The sequence below is a fragment of the Carcharodon carcharias genome (genome assembly GCF_017639515.1).
Source record: "Carcharodon carcharias isolate sCarCar2 chromosome 37 unlocalized genomic scaffold, sCarCar2.pri SUPER_37_unloc_5, whole genome shotgun sequence".
Taxonomy (NCBI): domain Eukaryota; kingdom Metazoa; phylum Chordata; class Chondrichthyes; order Lamniformes; family Lamnidae; genus Carcharodon; species Carcharodon carcharias.
This window is the reverse complement of record NW_024470770.1, coordinates 98,266-121,229: the sequence shown is the minus strand read 5'-3', so window position 1 is coordinate 121,229 and position 22,964 is coordinate 98,266. Positions and strand designations below refer to the sequence as shown.

The 22,964-nt window shown below is 51.5% G+C and overlaps 1 protein-coding gene across 1 annotated transcript in view; it reads right to left on the bottom strand.

Moving 5' to 3' along the window:
* LOC121274746 (sodium/potassium/calcium exchanger 3-like) overlaps window positions 1-15,906 on the bottom strand; it is a 142,014-nt gene extending 126,108 nt beyond the window's left edge. The window contains exons 1-4 of the mRNA XM_041182089.1: window positions 15,367-15,906; window positions 10,978-11,055; window positions 10,212-10,286; window positions 8,316-8,400 (exon numbers count right to left, since the gene is read on the bottom strand). Of these exons, the coding sequence (XP_041038023.1) occupies window positions 8,316-8,400; window positions 10,212-10,286; window positions 10,978-11,055; window positions 15,367-15,906 (778 nt within the window). The remainder of the gene's footprint in view (window positions 1-8,315; window positions 8,401-10,211; window positions 10,287-10,977; window positions 11,056-15,366) is intronic.
* Between the last annotated feature and the right edge of the window lie 7,058 nt (window positions 15,907-22,964).

Here is a 22,964-nt window from a genome sequence, read left to right as displayed (position 1 = left end):
ACACACTCACACACACACACACACAGACCCACTCCCTCTCACACAAACATTCACTCACACTCACTCACACACTCACTCTCACACACACTCACACACACTCACTCACCCACACACACTCAAACACTCACACACACACTCTCACTCACACACACTCACTCACATGCACACACACACTCTCACTCACACACACTCACTCTCTCACTCTTACACTCTCACTCACACACACTCACTCACACACTCACACTCACACTTACTCATACACTCTGACTCACACATACTCACTCACCCACACACACTCAAACACTCACACACACACTCTCACTCACACACACTCACTCACATGCACACACACACTCTCACTCACACACACTCACACACACTCACTCACAAACACCCACTCTCTCTCTCACACTCTCACTCACACACATACTCACACTCACACTCTCACTCACACACACTCACTCACACACTCACTCACTCACACACTCTCACTCACACACTTACTCACACACTCACTCACACACAGTCACTCACACACACTCACTCTTTCACTCTCACACTCACACTCACACACTTACTCTCACTCACACACACTCACTCTCACACTCTCACTCACACAATCTCACTCACACACTTACTCACTCTCACACACACACTCACTCACACACCCACACACACTCTCTCACTCTCGCACTCACACACTTACTCTCACTCACACACACTCACTCGCACACACTCACTCACACACTTACTCACTCTCACACTCTCACTCACTCTCTCACTCTCACACTCTCACTCACTCACACACTTACTCTCACACTCTCACACACACACACACTTACTCTCACTCACACACAGTCTCTCACTCTCACTCACACACTCTCTCACTCACTCTCACTCACACACACACTCTCACACACACACTCTCACTCACACACTCACTCACACACTCTCACTCACACACACTCACTCTCTCATTCTCACACTCTCACTCACACACACTCACTCACACACTCACTCACACACTTACTCATACAATCTCACTCACACACACTCATTCGCAAACACTCACTCACACACTCACACACACTCACTCACACACTCTCACTCACACACTTACTCACACACTCACTCACACACTCTCACTCACACACACTCACTCTCTCACTCTTACACTCTCACTCACACACACTCACTCACACACTCACTCACACACTTACTCATACACTCTGACTCACACACACTCACTCACCCACACACACTCAAACACTCACACACACACTCTCACTCACACACACTCACTCACATGCACACACACACTCTCACTCACACACACTCACTCTCTCACTCTTACACTCTCACTCACACACACTCACTCACACACTCACTCACACACTTACTCATACACTCTGACTCACACATACTCACTCACCCACACACACTCAAACACTCACACACACACTCTCACTCACACACACTCACTCACATGCACACACACACTCTCACTCACACACACTCACACACACTCACTCACAAACACCCACTCTCTCTCTCACACTCTCACTCACACACACTCTCTCACACTCACACACACACACACATTCTCACACACACACACTCACACACTTACTCTCACACTCTCACTCACTCACACACACTCTCACTCACACACACTCACTCTCACACACCCTCACTCTCACATTCTCACTCTCACACTCTCACTCTCACACACTCACACACACTCACTCACACACACTCACGCTCTCACTCTCACACTCACACTCACACACATACTCTCACTCACACACACTCACTCTCTCACTCTCACTCTCACACTCACACTCACACACTTACTCTCAGTCACACACACTCTCTCACTCTCACACTCTCACTCACACACACTCTCTCACTCACACACACTCACGCACACACTTACTCACTCTCACACTCTCAGTCACTCTCTCACTCTCACACTCTCACTCACTCACACACTTACTCTCACATTCTCTCACACATACACTTACTCTCACTCACACACTCTCTCACTCTCACTCACACACTCTTTCACTCACTCTCACTCACACACACACACTCACACACACATTCTCACTCACACACACTCACTCACACACTTACTCACTCTCACACTCTCACTCACACACACTCACACTCTCACTCTCACTCACACACACTCACTCTCACAAACTCACTCACAGACTCTCACTCACACACACCCTCACTCCCACACTCTCACTCTCACACTCTCACTCTCACACACTCACACACACACACTCACTCACACTCTCACTCACACACACTCACAATCTCACACACACACATTCACTACTCTCACACTCTCACTCACACACTCTCACTCACACAATCTCACTCACACACAACTCTCACACTCTCTCACACACACAATCACTCACTCACACACACTCACTCACTCTCAAACTCATTCACACACTCACTCACATCACACGCGCTCAATCACACACTTCACTCACACACAAACTCTCACCCTCTCTCACACTCCACAATCACTCACACACACACACTCACTCATTCTCACACTCTCACACTCACAGTCACTCACATACACACACTCACTCACTCTCACACTCAAACACAAACTCTCACACTCTCTCACACTCACACTATCACTCACTCACACACTCACACACACACACACACAGACCCACTCCCTCTCACACAAACATTCACTCACACTCACTCACACACTCACTCTCACACACACTCACACACACTCACTCACTCTCACACTCTCACACACTCAATCTCATAAACTCTCACTCACACACACATTCAGTCACACACTCTCACACTCTCTCACACTCACACAATCACTTACTCACACACTCTCACTCACAAATTCACTCACACACTCTCACTCTCTCACACACACAATCACTCACTCACACACACTCACTCACTCTCAAACTCATTCACACACTCACTCACATCACACGCGCTCAATCACACACTTCACTCACACACAAACTCTCACCCTCTCTCACACTCCACAATCACTCACACACACACACTCACTCATTCTCACACTCTCACACTCACAGTCACTCACATACACACACTCACTCACTCTCACACTCAAACACAAACTCTCACACTCTCTCACACTCACACTATCACTCACTCACACACTCACACACACACACACACACACAGACTCACTCCCTCTCACACAAACATTCACTCACACTCACTCACACACTCACTCTCACACACACTCACACACACTCACTCACTCTCACACTCTCACACACTCAATCTCATAAACTCTCACTCACACACACATTCACTCACACACTCTCACACTCTCTCACACTCACACAATCACTTACTCACACACTCTCACTCACAAATTCACTCACACACTCTCACTCTCTCACACACACAATCACTCACTCACACACTCACTCACACATTCACTCACACACACACTCACTCACTCTCACACTCTAACTCTCACACACATCCACTCATACTCGCTCACTCACTCACTCATTCACACACTCACTCACACTCTCACACTCACTCACTCTCACACTCACACACACTCACTCACTCTTACACACATACTCATGCACACACTCACTCTCACAATGTCGCATGCACTCTCATACAGTCTCACACCTACACATTCACACTCTCACACCTACAAATTCACACTCTCACATGCTCTCACACCTACACATTCACACTCTCACACACTCACTCTCACACCTACACATTCACACTCTCACACTTACAAATTTACACTCTCATACACTCTCACACCAACACATTCACACTCTCACACTCTCTCACACCTACACATTCACACTCTCACACCTACACATTCACACTCTCACACACTCTCACACCTACAAATTCACACTCTCACACACTCTCACACTTACACATTCACACTCTCACACACTCTCACACCTACACATTCACCCTCTCACATCTACGCATTCACTCTCTCACACACTCTCACACCTACACATTCACACTCTCACACACTCTCACACCTACACATTCACATTCTCACACACTCTCACACCTACACATTCACTCACACACTCTCACACCTACACATTCACACTCTCACACACTCTCACACCTACACGTTCACACTCTCACACACTCTCACACCTACACATTCACTCACACACTCTCACACCTACACATTCACTCACACACTCTCACACCTACACATTCACACTCTCACACACTCTCACACCTACACATTCACACTCTCACACACTCTCACACACTCTCACACACTCTCATACACTCTCACACCTACACATTCACACTCTCACACACTCTCACACTTACACATTCACACTCTCACACCTACACATTCACCCTCTCACACCTACACATTCACAATCTCACACTTACACATTCACACTCTCACACCTACACATTCACCCTCTCACACCTACACATTCACTCTCTCACACACTCTCACACCTACACATTCACACTCTCACACATCTCACCCTCTCTCACACACTCTCACACACTCTCACACCTACACATTCACATTCTCACATGCTCTCACACCTACACATTCACACTCTCACACATTCTCACAGCTACACATTCACCCTCCCACACACTCTCACACCTACACATTCACACTCTCACACCTACACATTCACTCACACTCTCGCACCTACACGTTCACACTCTCACACACTCTCACACCTACACATTCACTCACACTCTCTCACACCTACACATTCACACTCTCACACACTCTCACACTTACACATTCACACTCTCACACCTACACATTCACCCTCTCACACCTACACATTCACTCTCTCACACACTCTCACACCTACACATTCACATTCTCACATGCTCTCACACCTACACATTCACACTCTCACACACTCTCACAGCTACACATTCACCCTCCCACACACTCTCACACCTACACATTCACTCACACTCTCTCACACCTACACGTTCACACTCTCACACCTACACATTCACCCTCTCACACCTACACATTCACTCTTTCACACACTCTGACACCTACACATTCACACTCTCACACCTACACATTCACACTCTCACACACTCTCACACCTACACATTCACAATCTCACATGCTCTCACACCTACACATTCACACTCTCACACACTCTCACACCTACACATTCACACTCTCACACACTCTCACACCTACACATTCACCCTCTCACACACTCTCACACCTACACATTCACCCTCTCACACACTCTCACATCTACACATTCACTCACACACTCTCACACCTACACATTCACCCTCTCACACACTCTCACACCTACACATTCACCCTCTCACACACTCTCACACCTACACATTCACACTCTCACACATTCTCACAGCTACACATTCACCCTCCCACACACTCTCACACCTACACATTCACACTCTCACACCTACACATTCACTCACACTCTCGCACCTACACGTTCACACTCTCACACACTCTCACACCTACACATTCACTCACACTCTCTCACACCTACACATTCACACTCTCACACACTCTCACACTTACACATTCACACTCTCACACCTACACATTCACCCTCTCACACCTACACATTCACTCTCTCACACACTCTCACACCTACACATTCACATTCTCACATGCTCTCACACCTACACATTCACACTCTCACACACTCTCACAGCTACACATTCACCCTCCCACACACTCTCACACCTACACATTCACTCACACTCTCTCACACCTACACGTTCACACTCTCACACCTACACATTCACCCTCTCACACCTACACATTCACTCTTTCACACACTCTGACACCTACACATTCACACTCTCACACCTACACATTCACACTCTCACACACTCTCACACCTACACATTCACATTCTCACATGCTCTCACACCTACACATTCACACTCTCACACACTCTCACACCTACACATTCACACTCTCACACACTCTCACACCTACACATTCACCCTCTCACACACTCTCACACCTACACAGTCACCCTCTCACACACTCTCACATCTACACATTCACTCACACACTCTCACACCTACACATTCACTCACACACTCTCACACCTACACATTCACACTCTCACACACTCTCACATCTACACATTCACTCACACACTCTCACACCTAAACATTCACACTCTCACACACTCTCACACCTACACATTCACCCTCTCACACACTCTCACACCTACACATTCACACTCTCACACACTCTCACACCTACGCATTCATACTCTCACACACTCTCACACCTACACATTCACTCACACTCTCTCACACCTACACATTCATACTCTCACACACTCTCACACCTACACATTCACCCTCTCACACTCTCTCACACCTACACGTTCACACTCTCACACCTACACATTCACTCTCTCACACACTCTGACACCTACACATTCACACTCTCACACCTACACATTCACACTCTCACACACTCTCACACCTACACATTCACATTCTCACATGCTCTCACACCTACACATTCACACTCTCACACACTCTCACACCTACACATTCACACTCTCACACACTCTCACACCTACACATTCACCCTCTCACACACTCTCACACCTACACATTCACCCTCTCACACACTCTCACATCTACACATTCACTCACACACTCTCACACCTACACATTCACTCACACACTCTCACACCTACACATTCACACTCTCACACACTCTCACATCTACACATTCACTCACACACTCTCACACCTAAACATTCACACTCTCACACACTCTCACACCTACACATTCACCCTCTCACACACTCTCACACCTACACATTCACACTCTCACACACTCTCACACCTACGCATTCATACTCTCACACACTCTCACACCTACACATTCACTCACACACTCTCACACCTACACATTCATACTCTCACACACTCTCACACCTACACATTCACCCTCTCACACACTCTCACACCTACACGTTCACACTCTCACACACTCTCACACCTACACGTTCATTCTCTCACACACTCTCATACCTACACATTCACACTCTCACACATTCTCACACCTACACATTCACATTCTCACACCTACACATTCACACTCTCACACACTCACACCTACACATTCACACTCTCACACACTCTCACACCTACACATTTACACTCTCACACACTCTCACACCTACACATTCACTCACACACTCTCACACCTACACATTCACCCTCTCACACACTCCCACACCTACACGTTCACACTCTCACACACTCTCACACCTACACGTTCATTCTCTCACACACTCTCATACCTACACATTCACACTCTCACACATTCTCACACCTACACATTCACACTCACACATTCTCACACCTACACATTCACACTCTCAAACACTCACACCTACACATTCACCCTCTCACACACTCACACCTACACATTCACACTCTCACACACTCTCACACCTACACATTTACACTCTCACACACTCTCACACCTACACATTCACACTCTCACACCTACACATTCACACTCTCACACACTCACACCTACACATTCACCCTCTCACACACTCACACCTACACATTCACACTCTCACACACTCTCACACCTACACATTCACCCTCTCACACACTCTCATACCTACACATTCACACTCTCACACACTCTCACACCTACACATTCACACTCTCACACACTCTCACACCTACACATTCACACTCTCACACACTCACACCTGCACATTCACCCTCTCACACACTCACACCTACACATTCACACTTTCACACACTCTCACACCTACACATTCACACTCTCACACACTCTCACACCTACACATTTACACTCTCACACACTCTCACACCTACACATTTACACTCTCACACACTCTCACACCTACACATTCACCCTCTCACACACTCTCACACCTACACATTCACACTCTCACACACTCTCACACCTACATGTTCACACTCTCACACACTCTCACACCTACACATTCACACTCTCACACACTCTCACACCTACACATTCACACTCTCACACACTCTCACACCTACACATTCACACTCTCACACCTACACATTCACACTCTCACACACTCTCACACCTACACATTCACACTCTCACACACTCTCACTCCTACACGTTCAGTCTCTCACACACACTCACCCTCTCACAAGCCAGGAAGGACAGTTTCTATCCCCAGCCAGTTGCTTTGGGCCTGTGCTCCGGTATATTTACACTGACACAGTATTAGAGGCAGACATACCAATCAGAGAGGTAAACAGCTCTGGTGCTGAGCTCCCAGCTGCCATAAATGTCGCTCCAGCCACATCTTCACTCAGTTGGAGATGCTGCAAAACAAAGTCTTAAACTGTCAGCAACATGAGGGCAGGGACACCCGCAGATGTCAAACAATCAGTAGCAGGTTCACTGAGACCAAGGGGATTTCCGTTCTCAGTTAATTAATATTCTCATCTCCTTCCGAATCTCAATACTAATTATCGTGGAACCGCACAGACTATAAGATCCAGTTTAGTGAGCAGCTTCCAGCCCAGTGACACCCTTCCCACAAAGTGGGCCAGAGCGACTCACCGGAAGGACATCCAGTATAGGAGGAGCAGCAAGGGGTCCATTCAGCCCCTCGAGCCTCCTGCTGATCCTCAGCCTCAGCGCCAACTTCCAGTCCATTCCCCATATAGTGTCCCCTCAGTGCCCGAGTGGGCTATGCCTTGAACGTAGTGAACGGCGGATCATTCACAAACCTCTGCGGCAGTGAATTCCAAAAGATTCACCACCCTCCCAGGGCGGACGTTTCTCCTCCGCTCGGTCCGAAGTGGTGGACCCCTTATCCCGAGGCTCTGTCCCCCCCCCGGTGTTCCGAAGTCCAGAGGAGGCAGTATCGGCCCTGTCGAACCGACGAGCGACGGGAGTCACTGGGAGCAGCTCTGCTCCCTCAGCGGCACATTCTATACAATCCCACCTCCGGCCAATCCACTCGATCCAGGACAGGAATGTCTGTCAGAATTAGCATGGTCTATGTTTACATTGTGTTTTACACAGTGTCACATCAGGACAGGTACAGCACGGGGTTAGATACAGAGTAAAGATCCCTCTACACTGTCCCCACCAAACACTCCCAGGACAGGTACAGCACGGGGTTAGATACAGAGTAAAGCTCACTCTAGACTGTCCCCATCAAACACTCCCAGGACAGGTACAGCACGGGGTTAGATACAGAGTAAAGCTCCCTCTACACCGTCCCCATCAAACACTCCCAGGACAGGTACAGCACGGGGTTAGATACAGAGTAAAGCTCTCTCTACACTGTCCCCATCAAACACTCCCAGGACAGGTACAGCACGGGGTGAGATACAGAGTAAAGCTCCCTCTACACTGTCCCCATCAAACACTCCCAGGACAGGTACAGCACGGGGTTAGATACAGAGTAAAGCACCATCTACACCGTCCCCATCAAACACTCCCAGGACAGGTACAGCACGGGGTTAGATACAGAGTAAATCTCCCTCTACACTGTCCCCATCAAACACTCCCAGGACAGGTACAGCACGGGGTTAGATACAGAGTAAAGCTCTCTCTACACTGTCCCCATCAAACACTCCCAGGACAGGTACAGCACGGGGTTAGATACAGAGTAAAGCTCTCTCTACACTGTCCCCATCAAACACTCCCAGGACAGGTACAGCACGGGGTTAGATACAGAGTAAATCTCCCTCTACACTGTCCCCATCAAACACTCCCAGGACAGGTACAGCACGGGGTTAGATACAGAGTAAAGCTCCCTCTACACTGTCCCCATCAAACACTCCCAGGACAGGTACAGCACGGGGTTAGATACAGAGTAAAGTTCCCTCTACACTGTCCCCATCAAACACTCCCAGGACAGGTACAGCACGGGGTTAGATACAGAGTAAAGCTCCCTCTACACCGTCCCCATCAAACACTCCCAGGGCAGGTACAGCACGGGGTTAGATACAGAGTAAATCTCCCTCTACACTGTCCCCATCAAACACTCCCAGGGCTGTAGGTTGTTGAGTTGACAGGCGGCCGTTAACTGTATGCTACAGCCATGCTGACCGTGTGTTTCCTTGCTGGAGACCTTTTACTGACTGGATTATCCACATTGTGGGCGAGTAACACTTACCTCGCAAATCTTCTCCAACGAGGGGACAAAATAGTCATCGCACACAAGAGCCAATGCATAGAACATGTACATCGCCTTGGGGAAGAAAAAAAGGTTTCAAAGTTAATCATTAAAACTGATTGACTAATAATTAAATTATTAATTCAACCCAATTAAATGCCAATGCTTCTGAGATCCACAAAGACTCAATGGAGGCCATTCAGCCCATCAAGCCTGTGCTAGCCCTTTGAAAGATCTATCCAACTAGTCCCCACTCCTCCTCCCCCACTCTCTCTCTCCCCCCCACAGTCCTGCAAATTTCTCCTCTCCGAGTATTTATCCGATTCCCCCCCTTTTGAAAGTTCCTACTGAATCTGCTTCCACCGCCCTTTCAGGCAGCGCCTTCCAGATCACAACAACTCGCTGTGTAAAAAAAAACATTCTCCTCATCTCCCCCTCTGGCTCTATTAACGATTCTCTTCAATCTGTGTCCCCTCTGGTTACCGACCCTCCTGACACTGGGAACACTTTCTCCTCATTCACTCTGTCCAAACCCTTCCTGATTTTGAAGGGCTTCTCGGGGGGGGGGCAGTTAGGGACGGGTAAGGGACACTGGCCCAGCCAGTGACACCCACGTCCTGACAGTGAGGGGGATAATCATCCCAGGGGATCAGTATTGGGGTGGTACCTTCAAGAAAGAAAGGGGGCATAACTGGATAGTGGAGTGACAGAGAAAGGGGATGGCGAGAGTGTCCCCCGTAGTAGACAGACAAACAGGTCTCCTTACACAGAAAACATGCAGTAAAAAGGCTCCATTTTGTCTCTCCTCTTCGGTGAAGACGTCATCCGGGAACTCATGGATTCCTTAACAGGAAAAAAGAGATTGAAGAGACAGTTAACACCGAGCTGGTACACCAATAACAAACAGCACCTCCTGTGCCTCCTCTCCGGGGTCAGACACGCCAGGAGCTAGGCCCAGAGGCCTTTGGGAGTGCAGCCTGAGGAGGGGTCTCTGCACAAGGACCATCAGGGCCGCGGCACAGAAAGGGGTTAATCCAAAATAAACAGCTAGTGAAATATTTTGGAAGCGACCGATTTAAAAAGGGAAGCGTGTTTGTTTTCCAGCCAGGGTCAACAGTAAAGGCCCAGATGCCGTTCTTAAAATAAACCGGCTTTATATCCATTTCCAAATCCTTCAAAATCAAACTCCCATTTCACGGAAACTCTTCCCCCTTCAAACGCTGACTCTCACTGGGATACGGGTCCCACACACACTGACTCTCACTGGGGTATGGGTCCCACACACACACTGACTCTCACTGGGGTACAGGTCCCACACACACTGACTCTCACTGGGGTATGGGTCCCACACACACTGACTCTCACTGGGGTACGGGTCCCACACACACTGACTCTCACTGGGGTACGGGTCCCACACACACTGACTCTCATTGGGGTACGGGTCCCACACACACTGACTCTCACTGGGGTACGGGTCCCACACGCATTGATGCAGACAGAATCTGACCCTGAGCCACATCCGGAGATATTAGGGACAGGGGAGCAAAAGCTCGGTCACAGAGAGGCCGGTTTTAAGGAGCATCTTAAAGGAGGAGAGAGAGAGAGAGAGAGAGGCGGAGAGGATTAGGGAGGGAATTCCAGAGCTCTGGGCCCCAGGCAGCTGAAGCCAATGCTGGGGTGATGGTTGTTGTGAATTGGTGCAATAACCCGGGGAGTATTTGCAGATGTCTGCACTCTCTCAGTCTCTGAATTTCTCCATGGAATGTTATGTGTGTGAGATTGTATAAACACTTCGAGAAAGCTGTATGTCTTACTCTCTCACCCTGCGAGAGCTCAGCTTGGCAGTGGATCGGGGGCTGTGGGGGGGGTGTGTGTGTGGGGGTTAACGTGTGGCTGGCGTGTCAGGGAAAAGCACTGTTTTGGTTTCAGATTCTTTGCTGTAAATATTGATGCCGAATTTAAACTCTGCAGTCCAGCAACAGCTTGGAAAGTATCAAGGAGCCTCTCTCTGTTCAGCGCCTGCCTGAATTTCCATCCCTCCCCACTCTTTGTCCGCTTGTCTACATCTCCTCGTCTTTGGCAGGACCAAGGATGTCCCATTTGGAGTTGTCCCAGTGAGGAGGGGGGAGGGAAGGAAGGTCCCTTTGTGTGTTGGTGCCCGCACCGTGAACAATTCTCCACCCTTTGCAAAATCCATGCAATCTTCATTGCTAAGAATATCTGAAATAGGAGCAGGAGCTGGCCATTCAGCCCCTCAAACCTGCCCCACCCATTCACTAAGATCTACCCCAGGCCTCAACTCCTCTCGTGCCAGCTCCTCATAGCCCTCAACTCCCCAATATTTCAAAAATCCATCTACCTCCTCTTTAAATACTTAGTGATCTGAGGTAGAGAATTCCAGACATTCCCTACCCTCTGAGAGAAGAAATTCCTTCGCATCTCAGTTTTAAATGACTGTCCCCTTATTCTGTAACTATGTCCCCTAGTTGGAGATTCCCCCACCAGTGGAAGCATCTTCTCAACATCCACCCTGTCAAGCCCCCTCAGAATCTTGTGCGTTTCAATAAGATCACCCCTCATTCTTCTAATCTCTAATGAATAAAGGCCTAACCTTTTTAGCCGTTCTTGATAAGTCAACGCCTTCATCCCAGGAATCAGCCTAGTGAATGTCTTTCAAACTGCCTCCAATGCCAGTAAATCCTTTCTTAAATACGGGAACCAAAGCTGTACACAGTACTCCAGGTGCGGCCTCACCAACACCCTGTACAGTAGTATCAAGACTTCCCTATTTTTAAACACCAACCCCCTAGCAATACAGGCCAAAATTCTATTTGCCTTCTTAATTACTTGCTGCACCTACATGCTAACTTTTTGTGTTGCATGCACAAGAACACCCAGATCCCTCTGTGCTGCACTTTTTTGGAGTCTCTCTCCATTTAAATAATAGTCTGCCTTTTGATTCTTCCTACCAAAGTACATGACCTCACTTTCCTACATTAAACTCCATCTGCCAAGTTTTTGTCCACTCACTCAGCCTATCTATATCCCCTTGCAGATTCCTTACGTCCTCATCACAACATGTCCTCATCATAACACGCCCTCCCACCTATTTTTGTATCGTCAGAAATTTGGATACATTACACTCTGCCCCCTCCTCCAAGTCATTAATATAGATAGTAAATAATAGAGGCCCTAGGACTGATCCTTGTGGCACACCACTAGTTACGTCTTTCCAACCTGAAAAAGACCCATTAATCCCAACTCTCTGTCTTGTGTGTGTTAACCAATCCTCAATCCATGCTAATACATTACCCCCAATACCGTGAGCTCCTATCTTGTGCAATAACCTTTTATGTGGCACCTTATCAATTTCCTTCTGGAAATCCAGATGCACTACATCTACCGGTTCCCCTTTACCAACTCTGCTTGTTAAATCCTCAAAGAGCTCTGGCAAATTTGTCAAACATGATTTCCCTTTCACAAAACCATGCTGACTCTGTTTGATTGTGTTAAGCCTTTCGAAATGTCCTGCTATTTCTTCCTTAATAATGGACTCTAGCATTTTCCCAACCACAGATTTTAGGCTGACTGGCCTATAGTTCCCTGCTTATTGTCTCCCTCCTGGCCTTCTCTATCCTCCAATAAGATAATGGCTGACCTTCTCCCTCAATTCCACTGACACACAGTAGCAGCAGTGTGTGTACCATCTACAAGATGCACTGCAGGAACTCACCAAGGCTCCTTAGACAGCACCTTCCAAACCCACGACCACTACCATCTAGAAGTACAAGGGCAGCAGATAGATGGGAACACCACCACCTGGAAGTTCCCCTCCAAGTCACTCACCATCCTGACTTGGAAATATATCGGCCATTCCTTCACTGTCACTGGGTCAAAATCCTGGAACTCCCTCCCTAACAACACGGTGGGTGTACCTACACCACATGGACTGCAGTGGCTCAAGAAGGCAGCTCACCACCACCTTCTCAAGGGGCAATTAGGGATGGGCAACAAATGCTGAACCCAGCCAGTGAAGCCCACATCCTGTGAATGAATAAAAAACTTTCCCCACCCTATCCCTATATCCCTCAATTTCCTAAAAATATCTTGACGTGAGTCTTGAAGATACTCAGTGACTGATCCTCCACAGCCTCTGGGGTAGATTCATCTCCCTCTGAGTGAAGAAATTCCTCCTCATCTCAGTCCTAAATGAATGACACTTTACCCCTAGACCATGTCACTTATGTTTGTGATACCCCAGCCAGGGGAAAACAATCTATCGGCATCTACCCTGTTAAACCACTTCAAAATTAGGCATGTTCCAATGAGATCACCTCTCGCTCTTCTAAACGTCAAAGAATAAAGACCCCGTTTGGCCTGTCTCTGCTCATGGGACAGCCTCCTCATCCCAGGAGCCAGCCAGCGTTGCACTCCCTCAGCGCACCAATACATCCTTCCATGGGGTAAGGAGGTCAAAACTGGCCACAGAGCTCCAGGGGTGACCTCACCAATCTCCTCCATAATTACTGTCAGACTTCCCTAATCTAATGCAGGTACAGTGCCCGGAAGCTGCCAATCTTTGGGACCGAGTCTCTGTCGGATTTCGGGTCGGGCGGGGTTTGGGCCAGGTCAGGTGGGGTCAAGGGTCGCTCGGACCACTGGGAACCCAGGAAAAGGCAGGCGGCTCTGCAGATAACCAGTCAGCGAACCATCGCGCCAAGGCAGCACCTCACCGTGGAAGCCGATATTTCACACGTTCAATAACAGTAAAGGGTCACGTGGGGCGGCTTGAAAAAGAGGCTGATTTCCGGACAGCGCCTGTTATCAGATCCTTTACGTGTTCTTCGATCCCAAAGGCTGACACACCATTTGCCTTGTTAATTGGAGAATGTTGTGAGGGGGCACACAGATTCAACATTCGGACATACCCAATAGTTTATTTAACCTTCACCTTCAATTCCTCAATACTGTTTTTAGAGACTCAGACAATCAGGTGGATGGGACAGGGGGTGCGGTGGGTGTTAGTGTTGGTCACGGGGGGCTGGATGGTGGTGGTGGTGGTCACGGGGGACTGGATGGTGGTGGTGTTGGTCACGGGGGGCTGAATGGTGGTGGTGGTGGTCACGGTGGGCTGAATGGTGGTGGTGTTGGTCACGGGGGGCTGGATGGTGGTGGTGTTGGTCACGGGCGGCTGGATGATGGTGGTGTTGGTCACGGGGGGCTGGATGGTGGTGGTGTTGGTCACGGGGGGCTGGATGGTGGTGGTGTTGGTCACGGGGGGCTGGATGGTGGTGGTGTTGCTCACGGAGGGCTGGATGGTGGTGGTGGTGGTCATAGGGGGCTGGATGGTGGTGGTGTTGCTCACGGAGGGCTGGATGGTGGTGGTGTTGGTCACGGGGGGCTGGATGGTGGTGGTGTTTGTCTCGGGGGGCTGGATGGTGGTGGCGTTGGTCACAGGGGGCTGGATGGTGGTGGTGGTGGTCACAGGGGGCTGGATGGTGGTGGTGTTGCGCACGGAGAGCTGGATGGTGGTGGTGGTGGTCACAAGGGGCTGGATGGTGGTGGTGTTGGTCACGGGGGGCTGGATGGTGATGGTATTGGTCACGGGGGGCTGGATGGTGGTGGTGTTGGTCTCGGGGGGCTGGATGGTGGTGGTGGTGGTCACAAGGGGCTGGATGGTGGTGGTGTTGATCATGGGGGGCTGGATGGTGGTGGTGTTGGTCACGGCGGTGCTGGATGGTTGTGGTGTTGGTTACAGGGGGGCTGGATGGTGATGGTCACGGGGGGCTGGATGGTGGTGGTGTTGGTCACAGGGGGCTGGATGGTGGTGGTGTTGGTCACGGAGGGCTGGATGGTGGTGGTGTTGGTCACGGGGGGCTGGATGGTGGTGGTGTTGGTCTCGGGGGGCTGGATGGTGGTGGTGGTGGTCACAAGGGGCTGGATGGTGGTGGTGTTGATCATGGGGGGCTGCATGGTGGTGGTGTTGGACACGGGGGGGCTGGATGGTGGTGGTGTTGGTCATGGGGTGTTGGTAGTGGTGTTGCTCACGGATGGTAATGGTATTGGTCACGGGGGGCTGGATGGTGGTGGTGTTGGTCACGGCGGTGCTGGATGGTTGTGGTGTTGGTCACAGGGGGGCTGGATGGTGGTGGTCACGGGGGGCTGGATGGTGGTGGTGTTGGTCACAGGGGGCTGGATGGTAGTGGTGGTGGTCATGGGGGGCTGGATGGTGGTGGTGTTGGTCACAGGGGGCTGGATGGTAGTGGTGGTCACGAGGGGCTGGATGGTGGTGGTGTTGGTCACGGAGGGCTGGATGGTGGTGGTGTTGGTCACGGAGGGCTGGATGGTGGTGGTGTTGGTCACGGAGGGCTGGATGGTGGTGGTGTTGGTCACGGGGGGGCTGGATGGTGGTGGTGTTGGTCACAGGGGGCTGAATGGTGGTGGTGTTGGTCACGGGGGGCTGGATGGTGGTGGTGTTGGTCACGGAGGGCTGGATGGTGGTGGTGTTGGTCACGGAGGGCTGGATGGTGGTGGTGGTGGTCACCCACATCCGGCAGATGAAAATAAACCCAGTTGTGAACCTGGAAATGGGTAGAAGGGAAAATCCAAATGGTAGATTCAAACTCTCCGCATTCTGCAAGAGATCGTGTCCTGAAATGGTGGAGTGTCCGGGATGGGGTTAGGGGGCTCGGGGGTCAGGGGTTGGTGGTATTGTACGCAGAGAAGGCAGTGAAAATGGGAATCGTCCTGACTCTTGTCAGGACAAGAACCATGAGCCCAGTTAATTTCAGGACAAAGCAGTTTGGAGATTTCGGTTATAGATCAGGTTTGATATCCCACAAGTTATACTCAGCATTGGCATCTCAGCATGTAAAAAAAAATCCCCATTATAATTTGAACTTCATCTATCAAAAACTTGAATCGAGTCATGGTTCAGAGAATCTCGGAGTTACCGCGCACAGTTCCGGTCACTCTATCCCACACTCTGAGTTACCGTGCAAAGTTCCGGTCTCTCTATCCAACACTCGGAGTTACCGCACACAGTTCGGGTATCTCTATCCCACACTTGGAGTTACTGTGCACAGTCCCAGTCTCTCTATCCCACACTCGGAGTTACTGCGCACAGTCCCGGTCTCCGTATCCCACACTTGGAGTTACCGTGCACAGTCCCGGTCTCTCTATCCCACACTCGCAGTTACCGCACACAGTTCGGGTATCTCTATCCCACACTCGGAGTTACTGCGCACAGTCCCGGACTCCGTATCCCACATTTGGAGATACCGTGCACAGTCCCGGTCTCTCTATCCCACACTCGGAGTTACTGCGCACAGTCCCGGTCTCCGTATCCCACACTTGGAGTTACCGTGCACAGTCCCGGTCTCTCTATCCCACACTCGGAGTAAACGCGCACAGACCAGGTCTCTCTAACCAACACTCGGAGTTAGCGCGCACAGTCCCGGTCTCTCTATCCCACACTCGGAGTTACCGTGCACAGTCCCGGTCTCTCCATCCCACACTCGCAGTTACCGCACACAGTTCGGGTATCTCTATCCCACACTCGGAGTTACTGCGCACAGTCCCAGACTCCGTATCCCACATTTGGAGATACCGTGCACAGTCCCGGTCTCTCTATCCCACACTCGGAGTTACCGTGCACAGTCCCAGTCTCCGTATCCAACACTCGGAGTTACCAAGCACAGACCCGTCCTCCGTATGGAACACTCGGAGTTAGCACGCGCAGTCCCAGTCTCTCTATCCCACAGTCGGAGTTAGCGCACACAGTCCCGGTCACCGTATCCCACACTCGGAGTTACCGTGCACAGTCCCGGTCTCTCTCTCCCACACTCGGAGTTACCGTGCACAGTTCCGGTCTCCGTATCCCACACTCGGAGTAAACGTGCACAGTCCCAATCTCTCTATCCCACACTCGGAGTTACCGCGCACAGTCCCGGTCTCTCTATCCAACACTTGAAGCTACTGTGCACAGTCCCGGTCTCTCTATCCCACACTCGGAGTTACCGCGCACAGTCGCGGTCTCCGTATCCCACACTCGGAGTTACCGTGCACAGTCCCAGTCTCTCTATCCCAAATTCGGAGTTACCGTGCACAGTTCCGGTCTCTCCATCCCACAAATGGAGTTACCACGCACAGTCCCGGTCTCTCTATCCCACATTCGGAGTTACTGTGCACAGTCCCAGTCTCCCTAACTCACATTCGGAGTTACCGTGCACAGTTCCGGTCTCTCGATCCCACAGTTGGAGTTACCGCGCACAGTCCAGGTCTCTTTATGTAACACTCGGAGATACCGCGCACAGTCCCGGTCTCCATATCCCACAGTCGGAGTAACCGCGCACAGTCCCGGTCTCCGTATCCGACATTCGGAGTTACCGCGCACTTCGCGGTCTCCGTATCCCACACTCGGAGTTACCACGCACAGTCCCGGACTCCGTATCCGAAACTCGGAGTTACCATGCACAGTCCCGGTTTCTCTATCCCACACTCGGAGTTACCGCGCAGAGTCCAGGTCTCCGTATCCAACATTCAGAGTTACCGTGCACAGTCCCGGTCACCGTAACCCACACTCGAAGTTACCGCACGCAGTCCCAGTCTCTCTAAACCACACTTGGAGTTACCGCGCACAGTCCCTGTCGCCATATCCCACACTCGGAGTTACCGTGCACATTCCCAGTCTCTCTATTCCACACTCGGAGTTACCATGCACAGTCCCGGTCTCTCTATCCCACACTCGGAGTAACCGTGCACAGTCCCGGTCTCCGTATCCCACACTCGGAGTTACCGTGCACAGTCCCGGTATCTCTATCCCACACTCGGAGTTACCGCGTAGAGTCCCGGTCTCCGTATCCGACATTCGGAGGTACCGCGCACAGTCCCGGTCTCCGTATCCCACATTCGGAGTTACCGCGCACTTCCCGGAATCCGTATCCTACACTCGGAGATAACGTGCACAGTCCCAGTCTCCGTATCAAACACTCGGAGTTACCGAGCACAATCCCGGTCTCCGTATCCCACACTCGGATTTACCGTGCACAGTCCCGGTCTCGCAATCCCACAATCGGAGTTACCGTGCACAGTCCCGGTCTCTCTATCCCACACTCGGATTTACCGTGCACAGTCCCGGTCTCGCAATCCCACACTCGGAGTTACCGCGCACAGTCCCGGTCTCTCTATCCCACACTCGGATTTACCGCGCACAGTCCCGGTCTCGCTGTCCCACACTCGGAGTTACCGTGCACAGTCCCGGTCTCTCCATCCCACACTCGCAGTTACCGCACACAGTTCGGGTATCTCTATCCCACACTCGGAGTTACTGCGCACAGTCCCAGACTCCGTATCCCACATTTGGAGATACCGTGCACAGTCCCGGTCTCTCTATCCCACACTCGGAGTTACCGTGCACAGTCCCAGTCTCCGTATCCAACACTCGGAGTTACCAAGCACAGACCCGTCCTCCGTATGGAACACTCGGAGTTAGCACGCGCAGTCCCAGTCTCTCTATCCCACAGTCGGAGTTAGCGCACACAGTCCCGGTCTCCGTATCCCACACTCGGAGTTACCGTGCACAGTCCCGGTCTCTCTCTCCCACACTCGGAGTTACCGTGCACAGTTCCGGTCTCCGTATCCCACACTCGGAGTAAACGTGCACAGTCCCAATCTCTCTATCCCACACTCGGAGTTACCGCGCACAGTCCCGGTCTCTCTATCCAACACTTGAAGCTACTGTGCACAGTCCCGGTCTCTCTATCCCACACTCGGAGTTACCGCGCACAGTCGCGGTCTCCGTATCCCACACTCGGAGTTACCGTGCACAGTCCCAGTCTCTCTATCCCAAATTCGGAGTTACCGTGCACAGTTCCGGTCTCTCCATCCCACAAATGGAGTTACCACGCACAGTCCCGGTCTCTCTATCCCACATTCGGAGTTACTGTGCACAGTCCCAGTCTCCCTAACTCACATTCGGAGTTACCGTGCACAGTTCCGGTCTCTCGATCCCACAGTTGGAGTTACCGCGCACAGTCCAGGTCTCTTTATGTAACACTCGGAGATACCGCGCACAGTCCCGGTCTCCATATCCCACAGTCGGAGTAACCGCGCACAGTCCCGGTCTCCGTATCCGACATTCGGAGTTACCGCGCACTTCGCGGTCTCCGTATCCCACACTCGGAGTTACCACGCACAGTCCCGGACTCCGTATCCGAAACTCGGAGTTACCATGCACAGTCCCGGTTTCTCTATCCCACACTCGGAGTTACCGCGCAGAGTCCAGGTCTCCGTATCCAACATTCAGAGTTACCGTGCACAGTCCCGGTCACCGTAACCCACACTCGAAGTTACCGCACGCAGTCCCAGTCTCTCTAAACCACACTTGGAGTTACCGCGCACAGTCCCTGTCGCCATATCCCACACTCGGAGTTACCGTGCACATTCCCAGTCTCTCTATTCCACACTCGGAGTTACAATGCACCGTCCCGGTCTCTCTATCCCACACTCGGAGTAACCGTGCACAGTCCCGGTCTCCGTATCCCACACTCGGAGTTACCGTGCACAGTCCCGGTATCTCTATCCCACACTCGGAGTTACCGCGTAGAGTCCCGGTCTCCGTATCCGACATTCGGAGGTACCGCGCACAGTCCCGGTCTCCGTATCCCACATTCGGAGTTACCGCGCACTTCCCGGAATCCGTATCCTACACTCGGAGATAACGTGCACAGTCCCAGTCTCCGTATCAAACACTCGGAGTTACCGAGCACAATCCCGGTCTCCGTATCCCACACTCGGATTTACCGTGCACAGTCCCGGTCTCGCAATCCCACAATCGGAGTTACCGTGCACAGTCCCGGTCTCTCTATCCCACACTCGGATTTACCGTGCACAGTCCCGGTCTCGCAATCCCACACTCGGAGTTACCGCGCACAGTCCCGGTCTCTCTATCCCACACTCGGATTTACCGCGCACAGTCCCGGTCTCGCTGTCCCACACTCGGAGTTACCGTGCACAGTCCCGGTCTCTCTATCCCACACTCGGAGTTACCATGCACAGTCTCGGTCTCCGTATCCCACACTCGGAGTGACCGCTCACAATCCCGGTCTCACTATCCCACACTCGGAGTTACCATGCACAGTCTCGGTCTCCGTATCCCACACTCGGAGTGACCGCTCACAATCCCGGTCTCTCTATCCCACACTCGGAGATACCGTGCACAGTCCCGGTCTCTCTGTCCCACACTCGGAGTTACCGCGCACAGTCCCAGTCTCCGTATCCCACACTCGGAGTTAGCTTGCACAGTCCCGGTCTCTCTATCCCACACTCTGAGATACCGTGCACAGTACCGTTCCCCATATCCCACACTCGGAGTTACCGCGCACAGTACCGGTCTCCGTATCCCACAATCGGAGTTGCAGCGCACAGTCCCGGTCTCCGTATCCCACAATCGGAGTTGCAGCGCATAGTCTCGGTCTCCGTATCACACACTCAGAGTTACCGCGCACAGTCCCGGTCTCTATATCATACACTCGGAGTTACCACGCACAGTCCTGGTCTCTCAATCACACACTCGAAGTTACCGCTCACGGTCCCGGTCTATATATCCCACACTCGGAGTTACCGCGCACAGTCCCGGTCTCCGTGTCCAACGCTCGAAGATACCGAGCGCAGTCCCGGTCTCTCTATCCCACACTTGGAGTTACCGTGCACAATCCCGGATACCGTATCCCACACTCGGTGTTACTGTGCACAGTCCCGGTTTCTCTATCGCAAGCTCGGAGTTACCCTGCACAGTCCCGGACCCTCAATCCCACAGTCGGAGTTACATGGCACAGTCCCGGTCTCCGTATCCCACACTCGGAGTTAACGCGCACAGTCCCGGTCTCCCTATCCCACACTCGGAGTTAACGCGCACAGTCCCGGTCTCTCTATCACACACTCGAAGTTACTGCGCACAGTCCCGGTCTCCGTATCCCACACTCGGAGTTACCCCGCACTGTTCCGGTCACCCTATCCCACACTCGGATTTACCGTGCACAGTCTCGGTCTCTCTATCGCACACTCGGAGTTACCGTGCACAGTCCCGGTCTCTCTATCTCACACTCCGAGTTACCGTGCACAGACCCCGTCTCCATATCCCAAACTCGGATTTACCATGAACCGTCCCGGTCTCTCTGTCCAACACTCGGAGTTACCGTGCTCAGTCCCGGTCTCCGTATCCCACACTCGGAGTTACCGTGCACAGTCCCGGACTCTCTATCCCACACTCGGAGTTACCGTGCACAGTCCCGGTCTCCGTATCCCACACTCGGAGTTACCGTGCACAGTCCCGGACTCTCTATCCCACACTCGGAGTTACCGAGCACAGTCCCGGTGTCTCTATCCCACACTTGGAGTTACCGAGCACAGTCCCGGTCTCTCTATCCCACACTCGGAGTTACCGTGCACAGTCCCGGTCTCTCTTTCCCACACTCGGAGTTACCGTGCACAGTCCCGGACTCTCTATCCCACACTCGGAGTTACCGTGCACAGTCCCGGTCTCTGTATCCCACACTCGGAGTTACTGCGCACAGTCGCGGTCTCCGTATCCCACACTTGGAGTTACCGTGCACACTCATGGTCTCCGTATCACACACTTGGATTCACCGTGGACAGTCCCGGTCTGCGTCTCCAACACTCGGAGTTACCGCGCACAGACCCGGTCTGCGTATCGAACACTCGGAGTTAGCACGCGCAGTCCCAGTCTCTCTA